At 34.0% G+C, this 25,473-nt stretch overlaps 2 protein-coding genes across 2 annotated transcripts in view; one reads left to right on the top strand and one right to left on the bottom strand.

Moving 5' to 3' along the window:
• The window catches only part of Dpm1 (Dolichyl-phosphate mannosyltransferase subunit 1), a 32,805-nt gene extending 32,407 nt beyond the window's left edge, over nucleotides 1-398 (top strand). The window contains exon 8 of the mRNA XM_076501720.1: nucleotides 254-398. Coding sequence (XP_076357835.1) covers nucleotides 254-358 — 105 coding nt within the window. The 3' untranslated portion in view covers nucleotides 359-398. The remainder of the gene's footprint in view (nucleotides 1-253) is intronic.
• On the bottom strand, nucleotides 395-15,692 carry RFeSP (Rieske iron-sulfur protein). The gene is made up of 3 exons (XM_076501717.1): nucleotides 15,367-15,692; nucleotides 5,510-5,653; nucleotides 395-1,003 (listed from the first exon to the last, which is right to left on the bottom strand). Exons 1-3 carry the CDS (start codon nucleotides 15,578-15,580, stop codon nucleotides 537-539), a joined length of 825 nt encoding a protein of 274 aa, XP_076357832.1. The 5' UTR covers nucleotides 15,581-15,692; the 3' UTR covers nucleotides 395-536.
• Between the last annotated feature and the right edge of the window lie 9,781 nt (nucleotides 15,693-25,473).

The following is a 25,473-nucleotide window of genomic DNA, read 5'->3' as shown; positions in this document are numbered from 1 at the left end:
GATGAGATGGAGCTGAATGTTTAAACATTGAAAAACAACCCTCAGTACTGTTTGAAAGTGAATAAAGATAATGTACTTGCCATAATTTCTCATACACTGTAGCACTGAGAAAAGCATACTAATTAACAAAGTACTTTCATTTCATATCAGTGTTTTAAGTCTTACACCCAATATGCGAACTTTCAACATTTAGTTCATTTTTACAGATATCTTATTAATTGGAATTTTTTACATTATTTTTCTTATCTTGCAGGTTCCCATTAGTTTTGTTGATCGAGTTTACGGAGAATCCAAGCTTGGAGGGAGTGAAATTGCCCAGTTTCTTTCTGGACTTCTGTATTTGTTTGCCACCACATAGACTCAATGAAATATTGTAAATAAAAACATTATGAACTTCATGTTTACAAGTTTTATTCTTGCATATACATCAATTACTTCACATCCTATTTAATGAAACTGGAAATTTAAATACTCTACTTTTTATTTCCACAAGAACCAACTCGTTTTAAATTTACACTAAATTATTACTATTCCAATCAGCCTACAACTAAGGTTGTATCATCTGTAAATTCATAATAAGGTATCTCAAGGTTTAAAGGGGCTGGACCTTTTCGGATCCGACCAGAAGCATCATAGTGAGATCCATGGCACGGGCAATAATAACCTCCATAATCTCCAGCATTAGCAATGGGAACACAACCAAGGTGGGTACAAACACCAACCAGCACCAGCCACTCTGGGTTCTGAGCACGTTCTCGGTCATGCTGTGGATCTCTGAGTGTGGACAGATCAACACTACCTTCTCTTTCTATCTCCTCTGCAGCTCTATGCCGAATAAACAAGGGCTTGCCTCGCCACTTAAAGGTCATGTTCTTACCCTCTGGAATATCCGAGAGTTTGATTTCTATCTTGGCTAAAGCCAAGACATCAGCAGAAGCACTCATTGTGCTGATGAACTGAGTCACCAAACTTTTAGCTCCATACGTGGCTCCTACACTTCCACCTGTTAATAACACAGTTCTGTCTTTACATATGCTAAACTTGTATATTTTTCTAACATACAAATGACTGAAATTCATGATGATAACTCATAGTTTAAAATTTAAGTTCCAAATCACCATTATTCAAAGTAAAATAGAAAGGGAGGACTCTTACTGAGCTTAGAATCGTGCAGTAGCGCGTAAGCCAATTTATCTGTAATGCCACAGAAAGCCATATGATAAATGTAATACTAAAACCTTGAAGGTGTCTTTTACCCTAAAGTTTCTTGTGTGATTCATGCTTCAAGATCCACTTAACTACTCTGAAAACTGTGTAGGAATGATGAATTAAAACTTTTTTATGAACTGTTTTCATGCCAGATATACGTACATGCAGTGGTAATTTTTTCAACTTTAAATGTAACAGGTAGGACATGCACTTTTGACTCACTGAACAGAAATGAATCAATTATATAAAAATTTTATTTTGACCCAATGCTCATTCAAGTTTATTATTAATTAGGTTTAGTAATGATTCAAAGTACTAACTTAATGACTTCACTCCACTCTATACAACACAACTATTTAAAAGCTATATATTCACAATACTATCTTATTTTGGTTTAACCATTTTTAACTTGCATTACTTATTTTGATTAGTTATGAACTGCTTCAAAAAAGCCTGCAGGTTTGGCATTGGGTAAATGATAACTCCAGCAGTGTTTTTTCATTCTAAAATAATGCTGTAAAAATTACAATTAATAGAATCGTGATCTATGCGAAATAGACAATGTATCTGGTAATCAAATATTTATCTGGAAATATTTGTAATTGCCAGTGTGTGCTCTAAACAGAGCACAACCTGCAGTCTCAAATGAAGGGAATATTACATCAATATTCTTTCTCAAACTGTACATTCAGAGCTCCCCAACCCTCTGATATTCTGGTAGCATTAAATTACACTTAGCTCATCAATCTCGCAAGTAGTCTCCAGATAATTCATTACATTTCAAAAGGTTTCTCTTTCTGCATCACACTCACCTTCTCACACATACAGCCAAATAATTATCTAAACTTGCAACTTCTGTATGTAAAGCACTGGTTGCCGTAAGCTCTCAACATTCATGAGGAAGCAAGATTATCATCTCCATTTTATTTCTCTTCAATCAGCAGCAACAGCAAGACTGTCCCACAACTCCAGCCTTAAATACAGCACCCACCATGTGAACAGCATCTAATACATGGGTACTCAAGTAGAGACATCTGTAATGTCACGTTGGTAGTCAAACTCTGAGTAATTCAAAGTTTCTTGGTAACTTTCCATGTTATAGGAAGATAATTTGCCTTAGTGATTCAAAAACCTGATCAAATCTGCCTTAAATACTGATTTACAGAATTAGTTATTCTCTACTTTTAACATAAATTCCACCTCTGAACTGTCAATATTTTGTCTAGCAGACTGATAAAAGACCCTAAGTTTGTTCCTTTGGTAACTATAACAGGACACAACTAGCAACTTATCAGTCCAATCTTTCATAGTACCTTCTGAAACACTAGGAGTTTTTTCCACACTGTTGAGAATTAAATAAGCTCTGATGACTAGTGGACGTTTCAGGAATACCAACTCAGAAGCATTTACCAAAGCCACTTCATTCAGCACAAGCCTAACACTGGCATATCTTGAATTTGAATATTTTATTGGAGAAAGAACACAATTTCTGTCCTTTCCTTCATTAGGCTCGTGTCCCTTCAAGACTTATTCTTTTCACTCTAAACCTGGTGTTTTTTCTACTCCAAATAAGTTTGGGCTGCCACTGACTTTACCTAACTCTTTATTAAAGCTACCTTATCTTTCAAAACTTTTGTACTCTGTTGTTAGGCTTCAATAATGGTCATTGTCCTCTCATACTGTTTAAGTTATTGTGCAATGGCATTCACAGGTGATGAACTGTTTCTGCAATTGCTATGATGAAATGAGAAATCAATAAAAACTACTGCACAGTTATATTTTACTGGCCATAACTTGTAATAGGGGATTTGGTCTTCTTATCATAGTGTATACACTGCTTTTCACTGAAAGAAAAATTTGCTTCTTTAAAATTTTATGAAGATACATCTGTTATGTTTATAGCTTTTGATTCATTTTTCTCATGCCACTTTATATTTCAAATATGCTATTCAAACCTCAATGATATTAATGGACCATTGCCACCATTTGGAAAAGAAAATGATTTGGTTATAAACATTCTATTGTCAATATAATCAAAGTTAAAATAATTATACTATCAAAACAAAGCAACAGTTTTATAAATTATTCCTGTACATGTAATCATTTTACTTTAAATAATGAGAAACTAACATTAAAATGAAGTTTCAATTGAAGATACTTTCTTTTCATAAAACAAAACTCAAACCATTACTACATTACTGAGCTGAAGTTGAAAAATGTGAGGCTAAAACATTTAAGGTTAAGGATGCTAAACAAACTAGTTACATTCATTTGTGTTGTATATGAAAATGGAAAGTCTGCTGTTCATATTTAACACATTATACGTCATGATTAATTACCAGACTTTCAAAGCATAAGAGACCATGTCAACATACTGATTCAATAGATTTTTTGATAAAAAAATTACAGATTATAGTGAAAACTGATAAAACAAGGATTTAAATTAAAGTTGCTTAACTACATTCACATGGTTCTTTATCCCACATAACTTACACATGTAAAAATATTTTTAGTCACAGTTTCTTACATTCTCTTTCTCAATCTTCATTTTACCTATTACTGCTATATCTTCAATTTTTTATACCTATTCTGATCATTCGTAGAAAAAACATTACTGAATATATTATGTAAAGAATTCTACATGCAAAACTACCTAAATGGCTTTAAATATGAATGTCTCTCTCAAGAAATAAACCTGAAATACATTAGTGAACAATGACAAAATTAATGATCATTATCACTGCACATGAAAGTTTGATCAGCAACCAACACTAACTTGTCTTTGGTGTAAAAAACTTTGGCAGATACCTTCTTACTGCAAATTAACATTAAAATAAAAGCAAGTAGGTGCTCAATTTCACTAAAAATATACAAGGAAAATATTCTACACTGACCTAACCAGCAATACAAAATTTAAATGAACTACACAATAATTTCAATTAATGTTCAGTTACATTTCTGTCTTACTTGTACCAAAAATTTGTGCAGTTGCAGAAGCAAAAAAGTGGGCAGTACTGTTGAAACAGATGTGTGTGTGTATATATGTAGACATACACACCAATCTGAGTGTATTATTCTTTTTTGAAGTAGCTTGTGTTACAAATACTTGTCTTTGAGAAAGAGTACTGTGTGTGTTCAGTGTCCAATGGTACAAAAAATGATTTGTAATTAAAACAGTATGCAGAACATCATCATGTTAATATCTTATGTAATCAATTTTCAGTTTTGGGTTTTAGCATCAGTTTTTTATTAAGAATGTGTGTTTAAATAGATATATAGCACAGTAGGGAAAGTTTTTGGTAGCCTTGTTGTCTCTTCAGTAAGACAAGACTTCTGATATGAAAGGAATAATTTGTGTAGCCTAAAAACTGGGGGGGTTAGACCCATGCCTAATAACATCTGAAAAAGTGAATTATTTGTACAAATTAGATTTTAAACCAGTTTAAATTGAAACAATATAAAAGAAACATACATACTCACATATATCTATCTATAAAAAATTGATACTTAAATAGTCAAGCAAAACCAAACCAAGAGGAAGGACTGCATTAAAAACAGCAAATCTAAACTTGTGATAAATGACATTTAAATGAACAGAACAAACCCAAACAAAAAAATGCTTCATAAGTTACAATAATCCCCAGGGTACAGGCTATAACATGGGATATAAAATACGTCCTGGGTTTTGGAGGGGAAACAGAACCCACACTGTGACGTGGATAACATTTTCTGTGAGTCTTAACCTCCATTCTTACAGTCTCAGATGAAGAAACACAAAAATAAATAAAAACATTTAAAAAAAGGCAAGTTTTAATTTAAGCAGCATTTTAAATTCAGTTTTGTTTGGCTTGTTTTGTTCTTTAATAAATATAAAATAAGTAATAAAACTTGTTCACCACAGAAAAATGTACACTAAAACTAACTGATTCCATTCACAAATGCCACTGACCAGCTTCAACCATTTAACCCAAGGTTTTATCCAGCTCTGCATTAGTGGCAGATTCAACAGTATTGTGAGTTCAGTCTGATGTGTCTAACCCTAACAGCTCATATATAAAAAAAGAGGGAACTTTATTCATGTTTATTTGTATTAAATACAAGTGCATTCCACAAACAAGTAACAACCATTAGGTAACTAAGCCTTAAAGTGTGAGACATTATAAAGAGGTTTATTTTTAGCTTCACTTTCAATGTATTTTTGCATGGTGGTTGATATGCTGATCACAACAGCCTTACAAGTTACTAGTTGGACATATCTACACTAAATCGATGAAAGTAAAACACGAAAACCAATACCCACCAGCCACCAATAAGTAACTAAACATTTTTCTTGATTCATCAGTATTTAATGAACTTTTGCACGGATCCTTGACACTATTCCTTCGGTATTCTGTGAAATCTGGGACTTTGATATCCGTGTGAGCTAGTCGGATCTGGGCAGGAACTACAGAAAAACAGCAATAAATATTTGAAATGCTTAGCTCAATCATCTCTTATGCAAGTTGTTAATTTACAAAGAATACTCAGCACAATTATTAGTATCATTTCAGTATACACGAAATTCTGAAGTATTTGTATAAAAATGTTTCTTTTTTTAAAAAAGAAAAGTACAATAACACAACTTTTTCTTAACACAATAAATATCACAAGTTAAGAACAACTCAGCAAGTGTTAACTTTATCACAAGTTAAGAACAACTCAGCAAGTGTTAACTTTATCACAAGTTAAGAACTTTATCACAAGTTAAGAACAACTCAGCAAGTGTTAACTTTATCACAAGTTAAGAACAACTCAGCAAGTGTTAACTTTATCACAAGTTAAAACAACTCAGCAAGTGTTAACTTTATCACAAGTTAAGAACAACTCAGCAAGTGTTAACTTTATCACAAGTTAAAAACAACTCAGCAAGTGTTAACTTTATCACAAGTTAAGAACAACTCAGCAAGTGTTAACTTTATCACAAGTTAAGAACAACTCAGCAAGTGTTAACTTTATCACAAGTTAAGAACTACTCAGCAAGTGCTAACTTTATCACAAGTTAAGAACAACTCAGCAAGTGTTAACTTTATCACAAGTTAAGAACAACTCAGCAAGTGTTAACTTTATCACAAGTTAAGAACAACTCAGCAAGTGTTAACTTTATCACAAGTTAAGAACAACTCAGCAAGTGCTAACTTTATCACAAGTTAAGAACAACTCAGCAAGTGTTAACTTTATCACAAGTTAAAAACAACTCAGCAAGTGCTAACTTTATCACAAGTTAAGAACTACTCATCAAGTGCTAACTTTATCACAAGTTAAGAACTTCTCAGCAAGTGCTAACTTTATCACAAGTTAAGAACTTCTCAGCAAGTGCTAACTTTACTAATCCAAAGCATTACACTCAAACTGCTTAGTAAAATGTTAATTATTGTTTGGGTTCTCTTAATATACATATATCAGTATAGGCAATACAAACTATGTATAATTTACAAACAACAACAGGACCCACAGCATATTATTTGTGTGATCTATAAAACTTCCTAAATACATTTCAAACATTTGTTTTCAGTAAGACTGTATTTTATGTTATTTTCTATATACCTTAACTATGTGGGGTCTGTCACTTGACCACCCTCATAAACATCATAAAGAAATCAGGAAATAAAAATTATGCTTTTTGTCGTGCTAAAATGACTACATATTATAAGTTTAATTGGAGTGACTTGAGTCTCATAATGCTATATATTTATTATTTTTTTATTATATTGACCTTCCACTTACGTCTGGGTAACATTACGAGTTGCATTAATGCAGTGCATATGCACTCATGTTACATATTCACTAATATAAAACTGAACTTTCCTATGTTTTAGTGGACTAGTACTTTGTAATATACAGTCACATTTCAATTATACATTATATATGTATGTAAAATTATTACTATTTAAAAATACTTGTTTTTCTTAAAATGTAGAACAATAAATCAATACGTGAAACAAACAATTGTTTTATCACAGTATAACCTTTGAACTTGGTTGGTGCTGAACACAGTTTACTAAGCCATTTAAAATTTCCTACATGGAGGATATCACACAAATTTTTGTAGGTTTTATTTATACACAGTTGAATAACCAAAAAAATCATAAAAAACCATACTGATACCATAGAATTTCACTATAATTTATTAAGCTTAGTAACTAAGATGTATTTAGATCTTATAAAATATCAAACTTCAAGCAGACTAAAGACACAACCCACCTTCTTGAAATCTTCATTTGAAAAAAAGGTGGTAGCTTTTTCACAGATTAAAATGGCTGGAAGAAAAACCTCTTAAGGGATACTCTAAGCTGTTTAGTTATTCATATGAAGTGTATATAAGGAACTTTCCAAAAATGGAACCACTGTGTTTAATTCAGTACATTAGCCATATATCAGCAAAATAAACAAATAATGAAGTTTTTATTTTATATTTTAGCTTATTAATATTAGTAATATGAGTTCCTAACTTGTTTAAAACTATAGACTTAGTATTTGAACATCACAAGCATCTAATTTTAAACAGAGCTGTATTTAACATACCATGTGGCTCACTGAAATCTATATTTAAATGTGTTATTTTAATAATTACTTTTAAATTAAGAAATTAATGTGTATATAATATTAAAGTTTGAATTATAATCTACAATTTGATTCCAAACCAACTGGCACAAATTTATAAAACAGTAGTTTAATAAAACAAATGCATTGACATGGCCGTTGACCCCTGATCCATCACCAAAGGGGTTAAAAATTCAGCAATTTTAGTACAGTAGTCTTGAGGAAATTTGTTATTAATTTTATTTTCAGGTTGTTAAAGGGTTTGTACTAGTTTGCATATTGGATACATTTCACTGTGTAACAATTTTAACAAAGTAAATTACTTTAATTCATTGTACCTAAAGACCAGATGTACTCCAGTTTCTCATATTGTTTTTGGTACACATTCCAATACTCAACTTGTATGCCAATTCTAAATCTGTTTCAACAATTTTAACTCAGTAATATTTTAAAATCAATACTTTATCAGTCTAATAATTAGTTAGTGTAATTTAAAAAGGAAACTGGAAAGTTCAGATATCCATTTCTACACAGTTCTATAGAATTTAATCTTTAAACAGGAAACTTGTAATATTTTTTCTTTCTATCCTATAGAATAACATTTTGCTAAGAAACTATCACTCACTGAAAGTATACTATTTATTTCTTGATTTTCAAGCATTTTCCTTGTATATTCTTGTCTGTTTTCATAGCCTTAACATCTTTGAGTAAAGATAAGTTTTGTAATGCAATATTTTCCTTTAGTAAATCTATACTGGCTTTCAGTTATGACAATTTTTCATTAGATCATTTCACAAAGTTCATTTTTCCAACTCTACAATTTTTCACAATACAGAAATAAAACTAACTAGCCTATAACTTACAGAGCAACACCTACTACACACTTTATAAATAGAAATAAAAATAGAAACTCTCTAATCCTCATGCACCTGCCTACTATCTACATACCTACCCAAAATGAATAAAGCTCACATGTATGATCTTTGACAACTTTTAAAACTCCACGGAAAGCCATGTCTGGTTTTGGAAATGACAGATGAACTCAATTGATTAAAAGTTATTTTCCTAAATTGAAAATATAATTCCAGCAATACTCACCTTTGCTGACACTTATAGCTATTACTTGACTGCCAGGTTTCTTATCTTTGCTCATCTTAGCAGTGGTCTGATTTTATCTCACTTTCTTCAATGTTTTATACCTCACTAAATTGTCCTTGGTAATATACATCTTGTGATGCTCTCCACCTATGTGAATGTGCCCTCTATCCTAGTACTGTATACAAGCAGCTCAAATAATCTGATTTCCTTCAGGGCTGATATTATTCCACCATCTCTTAGGTGGACAGTATCAGTGGAACTAAGTATTATGGAAATACATTTTCAATTTAGGAAAATGTTAACTTCCAAAACATACTTTTTCTGACACTTATACCTACAATCCCACACTGAGAAGGTGGAAGGGCCTGTGAGGACATTATCTGATAGGGGGAATCTCACCCTATCCAGAACAGGTATGCTCTTCACCCTGAACTTTGTTCCTGTATCCAGGATGGAATTGTACAAGAGTAACCATTACTACAGGCCAGCCCCTACCAGACAGCTGAGGTTCAACTACTCAGGGTTGGAATTAAGGGGCCTTGGTGGCTAAGAAAACTGGAGCACAATTTACATACAGATGTACTTTGGATTGGATCACAACCTATAGCCATGAGGTGATGTGTTCTGAACCACCAGAATCATGACCAAAAAATAAGCAACACCACAGTGCACAAACCTCCTCCTCCACCTGAAGAAGACAATAAAGCAACATGCCAGGAACATGTATGCCTTACTCAACCAAAGGAACAGAACACATCCAGTCTGGAATTATGAACATTCATCCTTCCACTTGTCCCAAATATTTTGTAGAGGATATGGAATAACTGTGCTCAACTAAGGACCCAGAATGAAACCACTCCACATTCAGAATTATGACAAGATAGTGGATCTCCTTCCATGAACAATATACCAAACCAATAATGATAAAAAAGAAGGGCCATACGTATCCCAAATGGACAGCCAAGCATCAAGTCTGAAACAGTGTTATAAGTAAGCACCCACATAGGCTGGTACCACTCCTAAAGACATGCAAATAAAAATATCCAGTGACTCAATTAGAAGGTAATGTGCCTTATTGAGTCCCGAGTAACAATGTTATGGAAAAGTGCAATAGGTAAACCAAGTTCCCTGACTTTTTAAATACAAAAAGACTAATGATCAGCAGGGATGGGCAGAATCCTCTTTAGCTTTACTCATTATAGTCTTTAAGTGTCAGTCAAGCACACCATGGTAATACCACCTTGTGAGTTCCCAGGTGGTCTTATGTAACATTTCAGCAGAGCCAGTCAGAACCAGTAGTAATTACAGCAAAATAGTTGCTTGTGTGGAATTGGTTTGATAAAAACACACCTACTGGAAAACTTTCCACAGAGTGGAATCCTGTAAAAACAAGATAAGCGACCCTGAAAGTAGAAATAAATATACTCACAGCTTTGTAGTCTAGAAAAAGTAATGAAAATAAATACAGAGCATAGCCAAAAACCATAAGATGAAGAGAGTGCCAGATCAGCAAATAATGTCAGATCCAAATACCAGTCTGCACAATGAGTTCCAGTGGAAAATTTAACCAGACTAGCAGTCTGGATACAAAAAAATCTCATTAGATGTGACTCACAAAAAGATACCTTATCTTCAAAGGCCCAGAATAAAGTGTTGTCTAGTATTTCTAATAGTGTAGGTGCAGGCAACCAAACAAGACCAAGATCGAAATCTGACTGAACACAGGAAGAAAATATGAGTAGATGCATCTGAGAATAGAAATGAATCCCTTTCCAATCTGATAGACTGTTGGGTAAGAAAAACCAGTAGCAAAAATGAGAAAGCAGTCTCTGCACAAACAGCACAAATTTCTCTGACTGGTGATGTCTGTAGGTCCACAGCCATGATAAATAAACCTTCAGCTAAAAGGAATGCATTGCATATGAGAATCAGTTCACAAACAGGTAGAGAGAAAGAACATGCAACCTTAATCTACCTGCTATGCCACTTGAATTATCCAAAACAATGAGAGAAACCTGGAGAGCATTGGAGACTCAAAATAATATGTTGTTGCAATATTAAAATGGTATTCAATAAAGTGCCATAAAGAATGGTGATTGTGAAGATGTAAAAACCTCTATCAAAGAGCCAAGTCAATAAACAAATTATAGTTGACACAACTGACTGAGAAGGGTTCAACCTCTTCTCAATACAATATTACTGATATACATTTCATTACTGTTAAGAAAAGTGCCTTTCAAACTAAAGCAGAAAATGTGACATGTGTCAACCTTAGAAAATTAAACCCTAATGCCATGTGAAATACAGTTCAACTTCTATACAGGTAGACTGAGCTTCTGAATAGCAAAGTGTACCATATCCAATCATGGCTGCCTCTGCAGAGAGAGCCTAAAAAGAAGTGGAAGAGTTTGAATGAATGTACTGTAAGGATCTACAGAAGCAGAAACTCAAGTGTAGCTGCCAATCTGGTGTTGTCAACAGAATCTAAAAATGGAATGGAGCAAATCATATTTGATGCCCTGGATAACAACATATAAAGAGTAGAAAAGGGTGATATTGGTAATCTCATCCCACCTACACAGAAAGTACCTACTGCCAGATCCAAAAATGAAGCACTAAAGACCAAACTGCCAGTAGATAGGTGATCCAGTGAGAGGCCAATCTGCCAATTAGTTGCAAAATAAGAGGCAGTCCAACCAAACTGTGCACTGCAACATCTATTCTGTCAGAAAAATCTGTTATGATTGAGACAATGTCCTACTTCTACAGGCATCACTCATCGAACATGAGAAGCTACAAAAGTGAGAAGACTAGTTTCACAATTTGAAAATAAGAAGTTCTAGACTACATGCCTACTTGATAAGAAACATAAGACATCACCATGGAATAGTCAGAGCAAAGCCTGGCAATGTACCCCCTTAAGAAGCTCCAAAAGCTCTGCAGCTCCTTGGAACCAAGCCCCTACAGCCCTTGAAGTTGTACAATACTCACTGATGCTGCTGGCAATCCAACTGAGCAGTGGGATTCTGTAGATATAGACAGAAATTATTCTGAGTACCAATATAACAAGGAGCTGATGTTGTGGGTCAGTACTCACAAACTGTAATGAAACTACGATATCCCTTGTAGAATCCAATAAAATTCAAGATGCCAACTACCATGAGAAGGAATGTAGAAGCCAAACACTGAGCCAGTCCACATGGTAAAAAGGAACCCAGCTCATCCTAAATGAAGCTGGTGATCCTGACAGTCTTCTAACAAAGTTAAGAGAAAGGAAAAAGTGGTGAAGATGCAAGTCTGTTCATTTACTCTGTCCTACAAGGGAACATAAACCTATATAAGTGAACTATAAACTCTCCCTCAGAACCCTAATATTTAAGGAACAAATGTAATATTGGATAGTTGGACAAATGACTCCACCTCTTGGTGGTAGACAAAATTTAAAAAAATGTCCACCAACATATTCAGATAAGACCTAATTGTTCCTTCATATAACTGAGAAGTAAAACTTCAAGCACAAACCACAAATATCTGTATATGGAGAAAAGAAAGACTAAAAATTCACTCCCAGACCTTTCAGTCATCAAGTACCATGCAGGATCAAAATAAAAACTAATCAAAGGCAGATTATCCAAAAGTAACCTCCTTTTCATTTTTCACAGGTCATTTAAAGAACATGGTGACAATCACTGACTGGAATGGCATTTTGAGAGTTAAAGTATTATCCTGTTAGGGCAAAGCAACTTTAGTTCATCTGCCATGTCCACCTTAGAGGATTGAACCATAAACTTACCATTGACCCATGGGAGGGAGGAGGGGTATAAACAATACAAGAAACTAAAAATATGTACACAAAAAAGTAAATTAATCTCTTGAAAATGTTGAGAATTGTCCTCAATTGCAGCCTTAGAGCCAAAAGACCACCACACATTTCAATATACAATAAAGATCAAACAATCTCAACTGAGATTGATCCTCCCTCCCTCAACTGTTGTGCAATGAGATATCAGGATAGAAACCCAATTTGCCTCTGTACCAGAAACAATAATCTAGAAATTCATACCACAATTGACTTGCCAATAGGAGGAAAAAACGTATTATTACAAAATCAACTAAGTAACACAATAACATTCAAAGTATCTCCAAAATACAGTAATACTGGAAAGCCTGTTAGTGATACTTTGCTAAGAAAAAGTGACAAAAATATGAATTAGGTGCTCCTTTACACTAACAGAACAGAAGGCACACTGATGTAGGTGTAGTGTTTCAAGACATACATCACCAAAGGCAAGTGAGAGGGGTATAAAAGACTAGAAAAAGTGAAAAAAATCATATCACTGATTAGATGAGCAAAGATGAAATGCTGGCAGTTGAGTAATAGCTACAACTGGCAGCTGAATTAAGAATGTATTAGAATAATAAATCACTTAAGAGCTTTGATTAATGTCACGTAAAATAATCTCCTATTGTTATTTCCAAAAGTGAATAATGAAACCATCCATTTAAAGAAAGTTTACTGATGCGGTAAACATCAATACTATAACAGTTATGATAGAACTAAAAGAGTGTTAAAAACAATGTTTTGATCATTTCTGAGAGATACCATAATGGTATCTAGATTCAAGATTTATAATGTTTATTTTAAGCTGCTGTTCTAGACTAATAATCCTTATTATTATCAGGGTTGGAAATCTGACCAATTACAAAAATTGATCAAACTTTTTTTTAAATCTTAACTGCAAATATTGAATATTACTTAATGTAAATTCCCAGAGTACAATTTGACACCAATCATACCACAACAACAAAATTAGTGCCACAATTTTGACATTGTGTTTATTAAGTAATGCTACTGTCATTGTAACAATTAACTTTTTTTTAATAATATTCCATTGTTATGAAAATATACATAACAAATTTAAAAAATCAAGTTTTCTGATTATTTGACTCAATTTGACCAGGCTAACAAACAACCAGAACCAAGAAGTCAGTTATGTTGGTTATCAATGCTAAGAGGGAAATTTTCACATAGGAAGAAATCTATTATATATTGTAAACCAATTTTAACTTAAGCAAGAATTGTAAATTTTGTACTTATATACTTATATTAGTGAAAATGTAATTATTTTTTTTCCCCCTTAAGACCTTATATATGTATCAAGATGTTTTGTTTCAACTGCATCAGTGCTAAACTTCAAGTTCTAATGCATATCAGATACACAAATATAAAAATATATAAACTGATCTGCAGTTTGGCATCCTACAAATAATTTCCTGTTACTATCCATTAGAACTTTTGAGTTCACTTCAACTACCAATAAAATATTACTAAAAGTTGATAACTAGCATACTGACATAATTTTATGCACCATATACCAAGAAACCAGCACAAATATCTGTCATACTAATTACAGGTAGTATCAGGCAGTCTATAATTACAGTCAAGTACCACCTTACGCAGGGGATACACATTATCCAGATACTATGTCTCTCAGAACCTTTGAATCTTACTAACTAAATATTAGTTAACCTAAATTTAAGTCTCAAGTAGTAATTTTAGGTTATGATTATTTTATTTGTTTAAAATTAAGCATAAAGCTACACACTAGGCTATCTGTGCTCTGTCCACCATGGGTATTGAAACCTGGTTTTTACTAATGTAAGTCTGCAGTCATACTGCTGTGCAACTGGAGTCAGGTTCTGATAAATATCCAGCTTTTTAAAGATTGATCATAACTGATAAGTGTAGTTCACCATCACTTGACAAAATTCTGGGTCAAACCCACACACACGACGTTTGAAGTTGGTTTCAATTTGCAGGGTTGATAGCCAACACATTGTGAAAAGCATAAAATTGCTTTCAGATTAAATCTCATTGTACCCCTATTTATTACAATGAAATGTATCTTAAACAATTGCATGGCTGTTCACATAAAGTCCAGAAACATCCAATGAAAAGTCAACAAATCATCATTCCATTGTAACACTGTATGGGGAGCTAGAGTTAAATTAGCATTTCTTTTTTTACATGACAAAAAAGGGGACTTGGCTGAACCCCTCCTGCATACATGCAGGTGTGCGATTTCTTACAATTTACAAACAACTGGACAAACTCTCACCAAACCAGGAATTTACTCTCCAAAACTTTCAAGAGGAAGCATGGGGTGAGGGTTGACACCAGTATCCAGCCCTGGCACGTACCATTAGGAAGTTTCATTGGGTTAGCATTCGAAAATTACCCTTCTACCACCCTCAGAGAAATATACCTTTTATGTGCATTGAATGGTACATAAGCTAAGCTAGTAAATATACTTTATACAATAAAACTCGGGGCAGTGAATTTATGTAAGAAAAAATAAATCTAATGAAAAAATGTAAAGGTAGACCATAAAACCCAATTAAATTTATATTAAGTCAAAGTTTTATCTCAAAATGTTTCTGTAAGGTTACACATATTAACAATGTTACATATACACAGACCTCCTATGCCTCCTGATTGGGCAAACAGCTCATGTTTTGGGAGAGACTGCGCAAGACTGTAATGGCTTTTATGTTTATCTGGAAAGGATGGGAAGGCTTTCTCAGAAGATAAAACTACAGGTGGAACAATAGGTTGCACTTGGGAAGCAACAGCTTGTGACGTCGCTTTTAAGTAGGTAGAAAATCCTGAAGATCGTGCAATAAAACTCATCATTTTCCTTCCAGTTGGTCAACAAAACCAAAGGCTGTCGAAAACACCGTTGCAGGTTCTATACCTACTCGCCTCGCAGCCTAACTAGTACGAGTCGAATTGTTAAGGTCAGCTTGTGACGGCACTCTGTCGGCGAAATTCAGAGACTTAGCAATGGAAAAAAAATCTGCGAGAATATATTTTTTATTCGAATATGTGGATTATACTCGTAAAAGCTCCACCTCCCAATAGCTCACTTTTAAGCCTGCACGCTTATAATTATGAAAACTGCGTTTTGATACTCTGAGTAAACAAATCACAGACAGCCGATCGTTTTAGCTTAGGCCGGGCATAGCCAAGCGCGTTAAGGCGTGCGACTCGTAATCTGAGGGTCGCGGGTTCGCATCCGAGTCGCGCCAAACATGCTTGCCCTTTCAGCCATGGTGGCGTTATAATTGACGGTCAATCCCACTATTCGTTGGTAAAAGAGTAGCCCAAGAGTTGGCGGTGGGTGGTGATGACTAGCTGCCTTCCCTCTAGTCTTACACTGCTAAATTAGGGACGGCTAGCACAGATAGCCCTTGAGTAGCTATGTGAGAATTTCAAAAACAAAACAATCGTTTTAGCTTTGCGCTTAACAAAAACGAAATCATAGTAAAGTAATACTCATGAAAACGAAACAACAACTTCACATCGCGATCACAACATGGCTGATAATCTACATTAGTAAATTATTGTAACCGGACAGTACTATTCAAATGAAAAAATGTCGATTGCTATTTGTTTAATTTTTCTGCAAAACTATTAAAGGGCTGTCTGCGATAGCTATTCCTAATTTTGAACTAATTAACAAATTTATTTGTTGTTGTTTTTTTTTAATTTCGCGCAAAGCTACTCGAGGGCTATCTGTGCTAGCCGTCCCTAATTTAGTAGTGTAAGACTCGAGGGAAAGCAGCTCGTCATCACCACCCATCGCCAACTCTTGGGCTACTCTTTTACCAACGAATAGTGGGATTGACCGTAACATTATAACGCCCCCACGGCTGGAAGGGCGAGCATGTTTGGCGCGACGGGAATGCGAACCCGCGACCCTCAGATTACGAGTCGCCCGCCTTAACACGCTTGGCCATGCCGGGCCTACAAGAGCAAAGCAAATTCGTCAAGTTAAAAAAAAGACTATAGCGATAAGGCAAGCAAAATCGTTTAGGTTTGTGATGAGGCAAGAAAGCTTGGCGAATTTTGGCATTATTGATAAGATTGAGGAAGAGAAATTAAAGGAGATGATGAAGTGGGTATATGGACAGCATGTTTAGATTGGTTCGTTCATAAGGATCGACAAAGTGCTGCATGCTACGAGAAACGTGGGACATAAGAAGTTAAAAATTCAAGACTGTCGTCTCGAAGATCAGAGATGATGACACCTGATGCTGATTTAAAAGAGTTATGTCGTCCTTCTTCGTGCACAGAAAATTAATCACATTTGAACTTGAACATTCTAACACTTTTTTTCAGGGAGGGCATTGTTAACTTAATTAATAACACATGTACGTCTAAATAAGCCGTGTGCCATAAGCAATTGAATACATGGTCCATTGAAAGGTTTATGCCAGATTGAAAATATATATATATATATATAAGAAAACAAATGAGGTCGTGAATATAAAACTATAACGCCATCTTAGGTCATTTTTCTGTTTTTTATTGCACCCTATTTAATTTCCCTGAACATCAAAACACCGTTCAAGTTGTTGTTGTATTGAATTAAGCACAAAGCTACACAATGGGCTACCTGTGCTCTGCCCACCACGGGTATCAAAACTCGATTTTTAGTGTTGTAAATCCGCAGACATACCGCTGTGCCACTGGGAGGATATTCAAGTTGAGAAGGAAGATCATGTGTACACAAACTACACACATGTGACATTTCTTCCTCTCGATTAATACATACAGAAAGGTCGTATAGGTATTCACAAAATGGATTTCACAGCTACATATTATTTAGAAACCCTTACTGAGGAAGAAGAAACTATATCACATAATTTTAAATATTCGTTGCTTCGAAAACACTGTAATAACACAAGCTGAAAAAGTAAAAGCAGAAGTTGTTTAGAAAAAAAAACACTTTAGTAAACACATCAATAATTGTCAGACCAATCATTATGATACTCGACTCATGACTGTCAGACCAATCATTATGTGCTTCTTGTGAGAACGCTCCTCTTCATGAATATCAACAGACTTTCCATACTATATTGTATCTTCTCCCTAAAATACACAACCCAGTAAATCTTGGTAGACCCACAGTTATTTTGCTTCCATCACAACATTCTTTGACTTGTAATCTGAGGGTCGCAGGTTCGAATCCCCGTCGCACCAAACATGCTCACCCTTTCAGCATTATAATGGGACAATCAATCCCATTTTTTGTTGGTAAAAGAGTAGCCCAAGAGTTGGCAGTGGGTGGTAATGACGAGCTGCCTTCCCTCTAGTTTTACACAACTAAATTAGGGACGGCTAGCGCAGATAGCTCTCGAGTACTTTTGCACTAAATTCAAACCAAACCCGACAATTTTAGCTCATCTACTTTTTGATTACGTTCACAATACCAGTGACGATCTACAAGAAACTACGAATTTGCAACTCGGATACAGATTAATTATTTTACTTACACTTAGCATAACATTGCTATATATCACATGAAGATAAGGTACAAAACTATTTTTAAGAATTATTTCGTAAACCACTCCTATATACTAAAACTTTGATACTATTTTATCATTTTGTTCAATTAATACAAAATCGCTTTATATTTTTATTTCACATAGAAGTGGATTGAAAACTGTAAAACAATACCTTGACAAAAGAAATCATCTAGATTCACCTATTGAAAGTCTGATCAGATTAGCTAAACTAATTCTATCGTTTAATGCCTTTTCTTCTGACAACAATTTTCATAAACAAGTGAAGGACATAGCCATAAAAACCAAAATGGATCTCTTTTATGCTAGTCTTTTGTTGGTGTACTGAAGATTGAATGTTTTGTAACTATATAGATGCCCGCTAAGTTTTACATTGTAGGCATATCATTAATGTCTTCTGGCACAGCTACATACATTAGTGATGAACTTGAGCTTTTTAAAATCCTTTTACCCCTCATTCCGATACACTTTTGTCTTCAGTTTCATTCTAAACCATCTTATTTACTGATTTAAATATTTCCATAATTAATGGTTGTCATCTCGCAAAAATCTAACAGACACATATAGTTACTTACATTTCTACTCCAGTCATTCTCCATACTTTATTGAAACCATTCTTAAATCACAACTAATCAATCAAGTAGTCTCCACAGTAATGATAATGACCAACATTATAATAATAAATCTATTGAAATTCGTATAAAAAACACATAACTATCCTACTCCTCTTCTTCATCAAATTAAAGATAATTTACACAAACACAATAAATGTTCAATTCACTTTTACAGATGCTGCCTGGATGTTGACCTCCCAACATTGCTACAAATATCTATGACTGTTTTTTCTAACATACACAGATTCGGAAAGGGAAACTGTTAACAGCTAATACACCCAGAACTGTAAAACAGGGTTTCCCTGAGGATTAATGACAGTATACAGAAGTGAACACCCAAAAGAGACTAGAGATACCAATAGTAGTCTCTCAACTGGTGAAGTAATGGCTACCAACTAGCAAGGAAAATGTTCCAATAGGCAGTTGTGATTCCCTCTCTGTTGGAAAATGTGCTGTATGTTCCAATGAACAGTTGTGATTCCCTCTCTGTTGGAAAATGTGCTGTATGTTCTACTAGGCAGTTGTGATTCCCTCTCTGTTGAAAAATGTGCTGTATGTTCTAATAGGCAGTTGTGATTCCTTCTCTGTTGAAAAATGTACTGTATGTTCCAATAGGCAGTTGTGATTCCTTCTCTGTTGAAAAATGTGCTGCAAGTTCGACTACGAATCATAGAGAAGCCTCGACATTTAGTGGGCAATCTGCACACAGCAACTCATCATTATGCAACGAAGGGGCAAAAATCTTACATCAGTTAAACTTAAAGATCCCTGAAGAACCTGCAATCCCACATCTCTGATGCAAGGGACGTCTCAGCTTGGTGTTGGTTGATGTTCTTTGGAGAAAAGCTAGTGTTGCTACCATAATGGTGTATGGTTGGGCATATTACATCATCAACATTTAAAGGTTATCTAAAGAAGATTTGGACCATATCTTGAAGAATTTCAAGCAGATAAATGCTTGGAATATTTGGACTTCGTGGCAAGCAATGCAATAGTTTATTATGAGTTTAAATGCTCATCCAAGCACTTTAATGAAGAGCAACCTTGTGACTGGGATACAGTAAGGATGAGTTGTGATGATATATTTTCTGAGAATAGAGCTGTCTAGTGGGCTGAGTTCAAGGTTAAAAAAAAGGTCCCACTGAGAGCTTGGATGTCGAAACACATTATTTGTGTCCTGCAATGAAGGTCATAACGATATCATTATAGATAAGTTTACTGAGAGACTGCCAAACAAGGCAAAGCAGTATCGACTTGGTGTGAGAGACATTCTCACTCTAACAGAAGCAGTATCTTTGATGACTAGGTTAAGACTATAACTTTCAACAAGATGAAACAAGCACAGATTATCAGCTCCAATGATTATACTTCATTCACAACACCCTCTTAAAGTTGCAGTACTATAGCAGACTTGTCGTTTGCCAAGCTGAATTTGCCATCAATACAACCTTGTGCTGTGTTATAGTCCTTATGAATGAGCGTAACTCTCTTAGCTCTCCCATGAACGTTTGCTGCAACCAATCCAAAAACTTTCTCTACATAGGTATCACATTCGCTGAAAGGACCAAAGTATATGCTTTGTTTGTAAGCTGGGAAGTAACTTCAAAGTGGATCGTTAAATATCTTGAAAGATAGGCAAAAGTTCACATTTTGTAAAACTGTCCAGTAGATGTAGTTGGGCGTCACTAGGTTATGGCAGTTGGTGTTTTGCCCATGAAAAACAAATGTGGCCAAAATTGTGTTTGACCATTAATTTTAAGATGCACAATAGCTTGCCTTTGTCAAACAATTTTGTACTTAGCCTAGTTCTCGGTGTCATCAGGATGAGTGAAACTTTAGGTGGATAAACATGGCTCGAATTTCACGTTCATTTTTGAGCCTCCATAAATCTGCTGGTCGCTGAGGTATTTCCTGAAGACTTTAAAGCACAGTTCAAAGTACCTGAAGAAATTCACATAAACCAACCATTTACTTTCAACAGCCAGTTATTTTCCTAGTTGTTGTCTTGTGTTTTCTTAGAGCAAAGCCACATCAGGCTATCTGCTGAGCCCATCGAGGGGAAGCGAACTCCTGATTTTAGCGTTGTAAATCCTGAGACATACCGATGTACTAGCGGGGGACTCTTTCCTAGTTGTGTAAAGAGTTGGATATGGTAAAGATGCCCACTTCACCATATTACCCCAGAGTGAGTAATCCAGACTATCACCAAATTTTGCTAATTTTTTAACTTCCAATAAAACCAACTGAGATTGACACTTATCATAACATCACAACAGTGTAATGTTCAGGAACAAAACACTTATCATAACATCACGACAGTGTAATGTACAGGAACAAAACACTTATCATAACATCACGACAGTGTAATGTACAGGAACAAAACACTTATCATAACACCACGACGGTGTAATGTACAGGAACAAAACACTTATCATAACATCACGACAGTGTAATGTACAGGAACAAAACACTTATCATAACATCACGACGGTGTAATGTACAGGAACAAAACACTTATCATAACATCACGACACAGGAACAAAACACTTATCATAACATCAAAACAGTGTAATGTACAGGAACAAAACACTTATCATAACATCACGACGGTGTAATGTACAGGAACAAAACACTTATCATAACATCACGACGGTGTAATGTACAGGAACAAAACACTTATCATAACATCACGACGGTGTAATGTACAGGAACAAAACACTTATCATAACACCACGACGGTGTAATGTACAGGAACAAAACACTTATCATAACATCACGACAGTGTAATGTACAGGAACAAAACACTTACAAAACACTGTAATACAGGAACAAAACACTTATCATAACATCACGACAGTGTAATGTACAGGAACAAAACACTTATCATAACATCACGACAGTGTAATGTACAGGAACAAAACACTTATCATAAAATCACGACAGTGTAATGTACAGGGACAAAAGTTAACTGTTTATTTCCTGTTCTCTGATCATGTTCATGTTTGGCTGAGAAATATAATTTCTCACGGATGTTACATATGGACTACCAATACAGCAGACGTATATGTGGTATATAAAAATACCATACATTTTCTATCTTGTATCAATACAGTGTTGTACTAAATACATCAGTTATTTCCAAGTATGTACACTTTTCATGCTTTTTATGCTTTGACACTGCACATTGTGGAAGAATATAGATATGTAGCAGTGTACATTAGTGTTAAGTTAGGTGGTATCTTGAGGTCATGGCTTTCCTTGTGTTTGAATTAGAATGATCAGTTACATGGATAGTACTAGTCACTACAGATAATCTAGTGCCATCTTTGAAGTGAGAAATGTTGAACTTAAGCAGTCTAGTAAATTATCTAAACTGATTATTTGGGGAAGAAAATATATTTAATCCAGTTAATCCAGAACAAGTGACAATTGACCATCTGTAGGAAATATTTTTATTTTTCTGTTATGTAATTTTTTATTTTACATTGTATTCAGTGTCTTTATTTCATTCTTATGATCTCAGTTATTCACAGAAATATGGTATTACATGGTAAAAATATTTAGTTGAATATCCTGAAGACCTATTTCAACACTCTAGGGGAAATCAGTGTAACCCTAACACACCACAGTTTTACAATATCCACAAAAATATGTAGAGTTGTTGAGGTCTCTGTTTAGTTGACACTTGAATTTGCATGTGAACAAGTAGGAAAGGCTGTCATATGATAGAAGATATACTATGATAAAGTGCTAAAGGAACAAGTATATAAATTTGAAAATTGGGTGTGACTTTGGCATAGTCAATGATTACTCTGTTCTGGTTGGACAGGTCTTTATGCTGTCCTCCTGAACAACATCCAATGAAATTGCAGCAGCCATGTGTCATGCCCAACATTCTTGAAACACATCAACAAACTAATGCCACATACAACCAAAACACTTCCTTTGCAATGATTAGAGCAGAAATCATAAAATGAGGCAAGTGAGTCAGAAGATAGTGAGAGCACTATTTTTATCTTCTTGATTCAGCTGATGAGAAATAAGATGCTTTTCTGGCTGTTTGAGATGAGTCATATGAGTAAGTACACATAAAGGAGGCACAAGATAGTTCCAGTGGTCAGCTACAATTCCAGTGATGACTTCATGATTAGTATGGTTAGGAGTAACTACAATAACACAAGTTAGGACAGTCACTTAATTATAAGATAAATAATTGAAAGGTGTCCTTGCTTTAAATGTTGTGTCTTTATGAAGGGCAGCTTTTTGATAAAAGATTAATGAGAACTAAAAGTCATGTGATCCTGTTTTTTAAGCTACCAAACAGAGGTCCACTGAAAAATAGCTACAAAATATCACATAATAGCTAGCTGATTACCACACACTTAGGATGGTCGATGTTAACAAATACAAAACCTAGACCATCATTGTTTTGCACAATTGAAGATGGTTAGTAGAAGTCTTTGCATAAATGGCATTGAGACCATTATTTTCTGAGCTATCAAGTGATTTTCTCAGATGGCATACTTGTACAACATCTTATGACAATTGCTTACACTAGTTAGCTGAGTACTAGTGACATTTCTCCAGAGAAGGCTGTGTAATATTTCCTAGACACATCCAGTACACATATAACTTCCATATGCATAATGAGGTATTTGTTTTCTAAGTTAATGCAGAAGATTAATCAGGCAGTTATGAATCTAAGTTAAAAAGTCTTTGTTTCACTGAATTTGTTCTACATTTATTTTCTATAATATCACCTTTACTGACGGAATCTACTTGGATGGTTTAGCTACATGTGTTAGAGTCTGTCTAGGTCAGTAAATCTATTTTATTGAAGAATAATGTACTTAGCAAGTGTTGATATATAATTTAGTGACAGTATGAATATTAATCTTGGCTAGAGAACTTTAGATGGAAATAACTGAGTAGCTTTAATACTGGCAATCTCTGGATAATACTGTTATTTTTTTAAAAACATAACTTTTAATTAGTGCAATGACAGGAATTTTAAACGAATGAAAAACTTGTATCTTTCATCAACATATGTTTAAAGCTTGTTAGTTGTTAAAAATCTTAAAAAATAAGATTTATTGTAGTTGCTTTATTAGTTTTTGTGAGAAAAGAGTATTTCAAAATCTGAGAGCTAATGTTAAAATTCTTGTAATTTAAAATAAAGATGCTTTCAAAACTAAAAATATAATTGTTAGTGTGTGTGATGTGTCAATAAATATTCACCAGTTAATGTACATCATAATGTTAATCTAATAAGAAGAGTATTATGGGTGATATCTGACAGGTATCAACTTAAATTAAGTGATATACATTAATCTAAATAGTATAAAGGTACATTAAATTTTTATGGCAAATTGAAATAATGTTACAGAAGGTTTTACAAGAAATACTTAATGTGCTGAAAATTACTAATGAGTATGAAACAATATTAATTAACTTTCAATAAAAGTAAGCTACCTATTTGGATCTAGAATAAAAATAAACATAGCTAATTAAATATAACGTTCTTACTTATAAAGATTACAGTGCATTGTTTCATCCATTGTTAAACACTTCTAAGCAAGTCCCCATGTTACATTTAAATCCCTTATTTTAAGAGAAATCTTTAAAAACCCCACTAGAATTTGTCACGTGACCCATGTGCCATTAATTATCTCATATTTGTCATTATTAATCTTGTTCAAGATAATAATAGTCATGCACTTACACATCTAGACAGTAAGTTTGATTACTTAACTTATTGACAAGTTCTTTGCATGAATGAAACAAGTAATAAATTTTCTCAACCTGTGACAGTGCCATGCCCACCTTTTATACATTTTTTTGGGCTTTTTTACCTGCATGTAGAGGTTACACATGCTGATGTAGAGTTATTAGAAATAGCTCCGTTTATACTATAATCTACCAAAAGTTATTTTGAAATTGGTTCCCAGCTGTCATCTGGTAAATGTAACTGCCTGTTGTATTGTTGTCTGCTTGGTTCCTAATAGAACTTAATAGTTTTTTCTTAGCTAAATATGTTATAGTTAGAGAAAAAGAGAGAGATTTAAACTGTATTTAGGTTTTACTTTTACATTTCAGTGAATTATATACAATTTGTTTTAGAATGTATAATTGAAAGTTTTAAATGTTTTTAAATATTCATAATACTTTGTGTCAGTTCTCAAGGCTTAAATTTTTGCACAAAGAGAAAGTAATTTTGCAGAAGGTTTGTGCACATCTGCTAAAGATATTGTAATTATTCCCCCAGTACACTGTTGACTTGTGCAGATATGAGTAATATCGGAAAGGAAAATGAAACGTTAAAAATTAATCATATGTGAAAAGACCTGAAGTTACAAATATAACCAAACAAAGATCTTTTAAAGTATGCTACAACAAATTAAAACGTATATGCATTACATATACAGTTATTGTTATGGTAGAAGAAATGAAAAATAAAATATAAACATTTATCTTAATAAAACTTTTGATATTTATTTATGAGGTTCTAGAGCTTATGAAATGAAAGAAAGCAAAAAAATAAATTAGGTATTAATAATTTTATGAATCATTTAAAAGTTTTAAAATGGAGATAAGTCTCTGGCAA

Source organism: Tachypleus tridentatus, chromosome 5, assembly GCF_004210375.1.
Source record: "Tachypleus tridentatus isolate NWPU-2018 chromosome 5, ASM421037v1, whole genome shotgun sequence".
In the NCBI taxonomy this organism is placed as follows: Eukaryota; Metazoa; Arthropoda; class Merostomata; order Xiphosura; family Limulidae; genus Tachypleus; species Tachypleus tridentatus.
The sequence above is the reverse complement of the archived record's forward strand: the minus strand, read 5'-3'. Positions and strand labels throughout refer to the sequence as shown.